We start from the raw sequence: 10,393 nt of genomic DNA, 5'->3' as shown, positions 1-10,393 counted from the left end.
TGTAATTTTAAGTGGGTGGTTAATAAAGTCTTCCTGGATATATTGAGAGGGCTTCTGTCCCCTTAGGAAAATACATGCCATTCCGACCTTTACAGATGCAAAGTATTTTCTCTTTGGAAGTTTATATTTATGGGTCAGGCATAATGATTTACATGGAAAAGATGAGGGAGAAAAACTCCACTTACTTATTTAGTAGAGGAAATTGAGAATTTGAGGACACAAAAAGGGCAGAGGAATTACTAGAGGTCGTTCAAAATGTTTCAGCGTTGTAGAGCATTAATTCTAACTCCTGACTTCAAAACACACAGAGGTCATTACATCAGTTTCAGCAGCTCTGCTGTGATGACCCAGTTGCCATAATCCTGACGTTTTATAAGCCTAATAAGGCAAAGAAAGAGGGGAGACGGATAGGGTCCATTATACATCAGGAAACAAACAAAACGAGAAGCAAAAAACCTCCACAGGCTTCTGAGAAATGCAGGCTAATCCCAGCAGCGCACAGAGGGGTGGCATGGGAGAGAGGGACTGCTCTGTGGGGCAGGTCCCTTGGGGACCAGAAAGAGAAGGCTGCCTAAAATGAGATTAGTGCCTTTGAGAATAATTAGGCTGGATTTGGAATTCCTCTGTGTAATGGATTAAATACTCTTGGTTTGATTATTCAGATTCATGAATAAAAATTTGGATTTTGACTGGTCCTTTCTGATTCTGTCCGCTTTAGGTCCAGAGGGCACTGTCTGAAAAATAGGCAGCTACACAAGCTCTTTGATGTGAAAACATACACAGGTGATAAAAGCACCACCACTGGCCCATATGTCAGGATTTTACCTCCTTCTGTAAAGAAATTAGGAAACTAGTTTCATCCAAACCGGAAAGATCACAAAGGCAGAATGGGAGAAGTCTGACAGCTTTTTCCCTCTCAGGAGAGCAGCAGCAGTCCTTCTGAAGAATCAGACCAAATTACAGATCACCGGGGCTGTCTGCCTGGATTATCGTCAGCCAAATGGTAAAGCTTTAGGCAAGAAACACATTTTCTAAATCCATAATCCTTTTCCTCTTGTAATTCATAGATACTACATAAAAACAATATGTGATACAAGTTCTGGCCACGCTGGAGAGAAATGCAATCTGAGTGGCCAGGACCAGGTAAAAACACAATGTAAGAGGTACAAAACTTGACAGTTCATTATGGATCACAAAGAGAAACAAAATGCAGCTAACCTTGATAAGGGGATAAACAGGGATAATAACACATGAATTTTGACAGCTATCCATGTAATGACCGCAATGTTGAACCTGAATGCTTCCTGAAGTCTATATTGCACATTTTCTAAGGCATCATATTTTCTAAGCACCTGCAGCATCTCAGACACATTGGATGCTCAGCATACTCCAGTCACTTTTGCTGCATTAATCCGAGACTCTCTATCCAGATGGAGAGGGAGGCAGTAGAACAGGGGAGAAGAGAAAGAATATTTTGGAGAAAAAACATGCCATAATAACTCAGGTAAGCCTTAAAGCTCTAAAACCAGTTCTAGTGATGGGCATGTGCCCAAATTTTGTAGAGTTCCCAATCTGAACAGCCAAAAGATTATTCCAGTGCATACAAATTTGGGTCCTGCCACTACTATCACTACTGGTAGGCTTTGGCGACTGTAGTATATTTGCAAAGCTCTAAACCGTCAGTTATTTGCCACAGGAATAAAAACCAACCCAAACCTGTTCTGGTTGTCAGAGTTTGGCTGTGTTTTGAAAGCTGGGAAAACGGTTCATTCTTCTGTTTCATAAGCAAGTGAATATCTCAAGTCCTAGGAGCTCGTAGATTAAGATGATTTTCTACCATGGCATAAGTGAAAAGGCTAAAAGCAAAAAGCTGTAAGTGAGAACGGCAGCAGGCTCCGGGTACTGTTGTGCTCACTGGAATGGTAGGTGATTTTAGCAGGTTGGATAAAAACATACGTTCAGACTGAAGTTCAGGAATGCCTCAGGTGCACTTGCAAGTGTAAATTTAAACACCAAATGAATCCAAAATCTAAGTAGGTCAGCATCAGTATAAGCTAACAGTTTGGAATTCATTAGTATTTTCCACCTGGGACATATTCTAAATACCTCTAAATAAAATATATGAGAGACTATTTTAACTGAATAAAGTGTACCCAGTTGCATATTACAGACACCTCAAAGAGCTGTTAACACCTTCAGCAAACTGCCGGTTACTTCAGTCTGTGCTGACTTCGGTTTTAGGGAGGAAAAGTGAGGAGGTTTTGTCTCCAAAAATGTCAGGTTTTTGATGCTGCCTTTAGTGTGAAACCTATTTATAACTTTCCAGTTATAAAATCAGCTTATGTCAATATATATTTTATAGAATAAATAAATTTCTTAGCCATTCCAGTGAAAAAGATGCTGACCCTGAATCTTTTTTCCATCTGAGCCACAGAAATAGAAGGAAAGGATGTCGTTAGCTCCCACTGGACCTTTGCAGTCTCAGGTTCTTAGGGATACATCCTGGCAGGAAAACCAGAAGCCTCTGCACTTCCCTTTATGCCAGTAGAACAGTATCAGTGGGATCCCAGTGAATCATTCCAAACACAAATCATTCCTGAATAAAATAACTTCCGTTTAATCAGGATTTATTTAAAATTCATGTAGCTTTTCCTTCTAAGAGCAGACTCTATTTTAAACAGCTGTTATCTCTATATTTCAAATCAGATAAAACAAATCCAAACAAACTCCCGTTAGACAGAATTTAAAAAATGAGGTAAGAAAAGAAACAATAACTGAATGGACAGCAGGCTGAACAGAATGTCCCTAATCTGTTAGAGAAAACCCTGTGCCAATGAGTAGGATGCTAGAAGAAGGTAGTGCTGTACCAGTAAGAGCAGTCCAGTGGAAGGCACAAGCAGCACAGCAGAACTGTATAGCAAGGATCCCAGCACCTGCACCGGGCACACGGGAACTACAGGCAAGTTCCAGATTTGTTGGCACATTTACTACTTTATTCATTTTCATATTAAACTCAGTGAGTACAGTTAGCTCTGAGTTACTTCTGCCACTCTTACCTTATAACGTTGCAACGGGTTGCAGAGTTTTATACTGTCAATACCTAATGCAGGAGTGCTGCTGGGAGAAAGAAAAATGGAAGACTTTGACAAAATATTTAAGTAGTAAGTAGATCTCTTCAGGCAACAAGAGGAAGTGGGTAAGTTTGCTTTGGGGGAAAAGGAGTTAGTTAGGTCCTTATGGTAATGCAATCAACAATGAAACAGCTAGTGGTTGGTGTGGCATCTTTAGGTTTCAGAGTTAACAACTTTCTACAGTGATCATAGAAGATTCCCCCTCTTCAGTAATTATCAGCTGCAAAAGACATTTCCATGCCGGTTAAATCCAGGTTTATCTCTACAAGCTGACCAGATCAGAGAACTAGATTTATTTTTTTTTAATATTTTTAAAGATGAACACTGATTTTTAGAGCACAGTTTTGCAATATGATTTATTCCATTGCCACAGACTTATTATTGATTGGTACCTACGTTAAGAATCTTGAAATCTTTTCAGTCTCACACAGTGAAAACAGAAGAAGAATCAAGCTGTTGCTGAAAAAAATGGCATGCTAAATCATCTGATACATACTGAGCAACACTCCAAATTGTCTCATAAGTCTAACATATGATCCTTGTCTTGAAGTATACTTGTTCAAGATTTAGATCATGACACAGTAATAGCAAATAAACCGTGTTATCCTTCAGTTATAAACAAAACAAATATTTTTTTTTCTGAAAGCATGCCTGTTCTGAGTGTGTTCCTCTACAGTAAAATGATCTCTGACCTTTCGTCTGATAGGTATCACCACTGAGTCTTCTTCCTTATTTCAAATTGTTTTACAGTACTCAAGTAGGGGCTGCTACAGTGCTAAGTAACTTCAGTATTTAAATTTAGTTTTAACTTCAATATTTAAATATTAAGCAAGATGGAAGGAAACTTAGTATCAATAGAACAATAATAGATATGTCAATGGTACAATGACAGATGAAGTTAAAGATTGCACTAAAACATGGATTTGCACATACCCAAAGAGGTCTTTCTCACTGTCAAGATTAACTACAGCAGTGTAACAGTGAATCCTTTAGTTTAAAAGTGATAGCACAGACATCCTTCCAGTGAACTTTTCTGGATCAGATAGGATACACGCATATCTCCATGTAATATAATTTGTTAACATAACGCCAATCTTTGCTCTTATTGGCAAGATATTAAATGTAATTATCTACAACCTTCCTACCTTCCTCATGTTCCAAGAAAAGAGAATACCCTTCTTGACTTAAAACTGGCACTCAGGTTTATTTTAAAGACAACATCCCTGGAATATTTGTCCTCTACAAGATAAATCAGTCTCTCAATGAGAAGATTTGTCTCATCATCTTTCTGTGTATGATTTTTCTCTATTATATGTATCCAGGCCTTCAAATTACTTCTAAACATTTACTACAACTAAACAAACATATACTAAAGTAATGACAATGAAACAAACTGCACATGTGAGAAGTTAATTAAATGAACCAGGCAAAAATCTGGCTAACGGGCTTTTTGCCAAGGACCTCACAAAAAACTTATCCACTCTATTTTCTTGCAATTCAGGTCTCATAATCAAGTCTTTTTTCCAGTCTCACATATGACAAAATAAAAACAAACTAGACTAGACCAGACTGATGCATAAGGGGCAATGTTACATTAATATAGTTGCCATAGCTAGAGGGCACTGCTACGGCCCTGTGTGAAGGTTCTGTTGGTTGTTCATTCTCCCAAGATTATGAAAAATAAAACTCTCCCTTCACAACCTCTGAACACTTGCTACTTTCTCACTTTTATTCTTCTGTTCTCTCCCCCATCCCAGCTGGGGGGAGTGAGTGAGCAGCAGCGTGGTCCTGGTTGCTGGCTGGGGTTATATCATGACACTACATTACAAATTAATACATATATATTGACTGACAGATTGCTCCAATGTTTGTTCAGATTCTCTCTTGATACAGGTTCCACATGGATGGATCTCCAAAGAGCAGTAAAGTATTTTGAAACACTGAATATATAAAAAATTGAAGTATTTTGAAAAAATGTACTAGTGTGATTTGAGAATATGTTTGTCTGAACATTAAAAAAACTTTGGTATAGTAACTAATAGGATTTCACTTACCCGTCTGAAGTCAAGAGACACCATTTAATGTATTAGCTGAGGACTGCTCTGCCTGACAGCAACTTCGAATGAGCTTTGCATTGAAAAAAAAAAGGTGATATTTTAGTAAGAATCAACCCTTTTAACAGTACCTCAATTTTCTTCATAATACTCAATAGTTTTTAAGATTTATATATGTGAGGACCTCCCCATCCCTGGACAAACAGCTTATTTCTATGACAGAAAATTATTACACAGATTACCAAATTAAAAATAAATGTGCCTTTAAAAATCCAATAACAAATGAGATATGTGTCACACTATACATACTCATAAACTCCCTTCAAAGTGTCAGGTTCTTCTCTGCTAGTAAATATCTCCATTGTGTTTTTAGGCAGTTTTCCTCCACCTATTTATTCAAAATGCATTATTCATTTTAATTCTTACAGCCTTGTTTGTAAAAACAAATGAGATAGATTTATTCAGAAAAACATATCAAGGAACATCTATATCAATAAATTCATGTACAATGATATTAAAATAAATATTTGTGTTTAAAGACAATTGACTATTTTTCTATGGGAATTTAATTTCTATGGGAATTAAAGCATGCTCTTGAGAAAACAAAAACTTTTTATGGAGAAAAACACAACAGCAGTATCTGGACAGGCTGCCAAAACTATGCTATATTTAGCATGGAGCAAAAGGAACAAATCCAGCGTCCAGCACACACATGGTTTCCTTACATTTATTCCCCATTTCTACTTAACAAATATCAGATTATAGTTTGACATTTATAGAGCAACTCCTCTCGAAAGAGTTGCCCAGGTGAAAAATCAAGTACACCACTACATACATATAATTTGGCTGATTTGATTTTAAAGATTTTTTTTTTGAAGCAAAGCTTCACTTGTGGACTGCACACAACATATGCGCACCCTTGGTGGCCAGAGAAACATGTCTTTGTGCTTGCTGCCAGGTTTTTGGAAATGAAGTAGTATTTCTCTTGCTCACCGAAGGAGTTTTCTGCAAATACATATACTATCATGAAAACAAATGATTTTTTTGTGGACCCACCCACTACAATCTAAATGTAAGTTTACTAGTTAAATAAATATCCTGATGGAACTGGTGTAGGCTCTCCTTTTTCCTCCCAACTCCTCATTTTCCAAATCTCTCCCAGGAAAGAGCAGAAAGGAAAAGTCACAACAGACACACATAATTTACCAGGTTCCTTCTTGTAAGGGTAATAACATAGCTCAAATGATAATGGTATTTTTAAAATGTGGCATTTGCAGTGCATTGTGAAAACTGAAGATCACACTGCATAAAGAAATCAATATTTTTATAAATCCCACTGTGTTAACACAGGCTCTGATAGTCAAGCGGTTCTTTTCAACAAGGGTTTTTCATGCACATGTAGACCTTCACTGACACCATTATCTCCCTGCTCTCTTCAGATTACTTCTCTCTAGTGCTGTAACATCAATGTTTCTAGGATCTCACAGAGAAATTTTAAGCCTTTTCAGTTTTGCAGATCATTAACGATTTTGCAGTAAAAGTATACACTCTACATCAGATTTTTATCTAATGTGAATGAATAGCCTACATTTTCTTAGACTGTGGACACTCTGGACGTCAAGAGTACTTGACATTGTTTAAGCAGCTTCCCACCTTTGACTGTTTTTTCCTGCCCCTGCACTGCACTCCCACATTTTGCCACCTCCAACACTTACACAAGTTGAAAAGAATCAAAGAAACGGAGCTGACCGAAAAATAGGGGAGAGGGGAGGTACCAGGAAAGGTTCTTGCCAGGAGGATCGATTTCGCAGCTCACCTTCCAGCTGCACAAACAACCCTGCCAGCTGACTGCAGCGAAGGGTCAGGGATGGCAGGGGGGACCAGGAGGTGGGCAGAGGTGGCCGAACCAAGTGGTGCTGCCACCAGGGAAGACCCAGTACCCTTTGCGGATCCCCCCAGCAGCAGTCTGCTTAATTTGATGGGACAATATTTTGGTGATTCCCTATCTTTGATAGATAACATGCTCTGTAATTACTTAGCGGGAGAACAGCACTCAGTTCACTCTTCTCCAAACTGCATGCATTCCAGAAGAGGACATGGCAGACTCCTGCATTTAGAAAGGGCTGTTTTTACAGTCATTCTTTAGAAATGACCTTACTTTAAAAAGGACACAAATATATATAAATACTACTGGTAAAAATTGAGCCATGTAATATTTACATCATTCAGTCACTGAATGTCACTGACATTTCTTTCCTCAACCAGCTGCTAGTACAGTTCCCCCCTGCAAAAAAAAGCTGTAATATCTGTACACAAAGCCCAAGTACTATGATTTATAGTATGTGTGACTTTTAAGAAGTCACCAACTACCAACGAAGTCATTCGGTTAACCATCTTTTTTTTGTTGTTGATCTATTTATTTACTACTTGCAGGCTGGAGCAAACAGCCATTTCATTCTAGCAATTCTCTAGACATTTGTATAAATTCAGAAAGAAGCTGTTAATTATTAATTAGAACAACACATACATGCTCAATATGATACGTTTATATCATTTGCCTGGTAATACTGAAGACCACTCAGAACTGTAACTTTCAATGAGTAGAAAAGAATTGTATTATCCCAATCATCACTTCTTATCTAGCTTAGGAAGGATGATAAATTCGATGATGTAACAGGACCTTATTAGTCTATCTTGGGACAGGGGTCTACCTGTTTCAGAACTGATAGTTTGCATACCCAAACATATTACAACCAAAACAGAAAACATAATGCATGGTGAAAAGACATGACAGAATGAACAATGAGGCACTCTGCAGTCCTAAGGAACAGCAGCACTAAGGAATATGAAGAAGTCACAGCCAGTCTATGATTGATGAGTGATGCATTATGAGATACAATCTAAGACACCAATTTTCTTTCAGCAAACGGATTTATTGACATAATTGATTATAACCATATACAGCATCTATGCATCTCCCATTGGAAGAATATCCAGTGATAGAGCTAATGTTAGTGTGATACACAGCTTTACTCGATAATCCCCACTGCATTTCTAACAACAAACAGTGGGGTATTCCACAGTCAGTCGTAAATGGCCAAAAGAACCCAGGGGTCCAAAAGAACAGAAATTTAAGATTCTTAACAAAAAATAAAACCTGATCCTGGATTCCTTCAGTTTTAATTCTGTTCAACATTGTGTCTATAAAAGTGAAGAATTTTAATCTATACACTGACAACTGAATTTGGCCCCTGATATTCATGAAAACTGCTGCCTGTCAAAAATAAATCCCAAAGGACATTTTGCTACTGACTCAAGAATTTAAGATTTAAATCTTAATTTTTTTTCCTCCATTTAAAAGGCACAGAATAAGACAAACAATCGCTACACTCTCCTTTCCTCCCACTTGAATTTAAAGATTGAACAAAATTCCCTCAGAACATAAAGTCTTGTTCTCTCCATTCAGTCACGAAACTCCAATTGAAGGTACCAGTTACTATGGTGTCTTTTGTAAACGCTTGTTCAACTGAAAAAAAAAGAAGAGAAAAAAAAAGAAGAAAAAAAAAGAAGAAAAGAAGAGAAAAAAACAAATTGCCTTCTTGCAACTATGGTAATAAACAACTTGTAGTCACGAACACCTCAGGTCAGCGATGAATGCAGAATATTGAGATGAATGTCTCCATAGTCCTCTAACACTTCCTTCAAGCCATTCAGTTCCACAAGAGTTCATCTGAGGTTGCACATTAAATTCAAAGGAGCAAAAGTAGTATCAATGGTCTTAACAATTTACCAAACTCCATCTAAAACATTCGCATTTCAAGTGTAACCACAGTTTGGACCTTTTTTAATTAGCTCCCTTCTAGACCACACAGAGAGAATTATTAATGTAAACTAAGCCACCATATTTCATAGTAACAGAACCACATTCTGTAAATATTTATGAAAGTAAAAGTCTGAGAAAGTAGAGAGCAACTGATCAGAAAATGATTAGCATTGCTCTAAAACCAAAAACAAAGTTCAAATTAAAAAAAACCAACACAACAAAACAAAACAAACCAACTCAAACATTGTATACTACTGTGTAAGCATTTAACTTTAGCATTACTCACTCAGCTACACAAAACATGGAATCTAGATTAATACACAAAAATGTTTTATTTCACAGTGAGGTACATAAAGCTTCTAACTTTAGTAGGCTAAGGCTAAGAGAGAATTGCCTGTTAGGAATAAAGACCGTTTCACATTCCTGAAATATTCTCATCTATTATTGTTTCTTAAGAAAGGCACCAATATTATTTATCCATCAACAGTTCGCCTCTGCATCCACCCATTTAGAAACGAAGATGGATTATGTGAGGGTCAGTGACCTACCCGACCATCACGCACCCAGACAACTCCAGCACACATTACTGTGTACAAGTACCAAGCAGTATTTATTCAAAAACCATTTAAAAATAGCTCATTTGTAAACATATTACAAAACTCTTGTTAGTTTCTCCTAGTGGTGTCAGTAATATATTCCTGTAAAACCAACCAGCTGCATTATTGTTTTCCGTTTACGAAGAAAGCATGAAAACACACTCACGCACATGAAATCGCCTCACATTCGTTTTGAGTTAAAACGGTACAACCTTCAAACTGCCCAGCACAAGATGTACATTTCCAGCTCTCCAGCCGACCCGCTGGTTACCCACAGTTCAACTGCCACAGTAACAGGTGACCCTCTCGGGCCAAATTTTTGACTGGGAAGGGCTGGTGCCTTGGAAAGGTCTGTTCCAAGCGCGGGGCCGGGCCATCAGCCATTGTTCCCAACTGCAGTCCGAGAAAACCACCTGAGAAATTGCACACTGAAATTTTGGGCTCCCATTTCGTGCAAGGGAGGCGCCAGCTGCTGTTCGCACTCGCTCCCGCCATCTTGGCTCTCCTCATGGCAAGGAATGGCTATTGCCACAGTCAGGCCTTTTGCTCGGGTTGAGTGATGATTTCTGTGAAAGCAGTGACCTCCAGCAGAGGTGACCGAAGAAGGTGGCACTTAGGTGGCATCGGCCCCGGCCTGCCATAGGGGCGGCTGAAGGCAAGGACCGCGCCGTGAGTCTCCCTTTGGAGGCCGCGACCCGGCCGGGCCTCGTGCCAGCCCCTCAGGGACGAGCGGCCGCCTCCCCTCGCCGACTACAGCTCCCAGCAGCCCTCGCCGCACGGCGGCGCCCG

The 10,393-nt window shown here is 38.7% G+C and overlaps 1 protein-coding gene across 1 annotated transcript in view; it reads right to left on the bottom strand.

The window, feature by feature from the left end:
- Nucleotides 1-314: 314 nt before the first annotated feature.
- The window catches only part of TRIL (TLR4 interactor with leucine-rich repeats), a 12,520-nt gene continuing 2,441 nt past the window's right edge, over nt 315-10,393 (bottom strand). Inside the window, exon 3 of the mRNA XM_014937632.1 lies at nt 315-378. Coding sequence (XP_014793118.1) covers nt 315-378 — 64 coding nt within the window. The remainder of the gene's footprint in view (nt 379-10,393) is intronic.

The sequence above is a fragment of the Calidris pugnax genome, unplaced genomic scaffold (assembly GCF_001431845.1).
Source record: "Calidris pugnax isolate Ruff unplaced genomic scaffold, ASM143184v1 scaffold11, whole genome shotgun sequence".
In the NCBI taxonomy this organism is placed as follows: Eukaryota; Metazoa; Chordata; class Aves; order Charadriiformes; family Scolopacidae; genus Calidris; species Calidris pugnax.
This window is presented reverse-complemented; position numbering and strand designations above follow the sequence as displayed.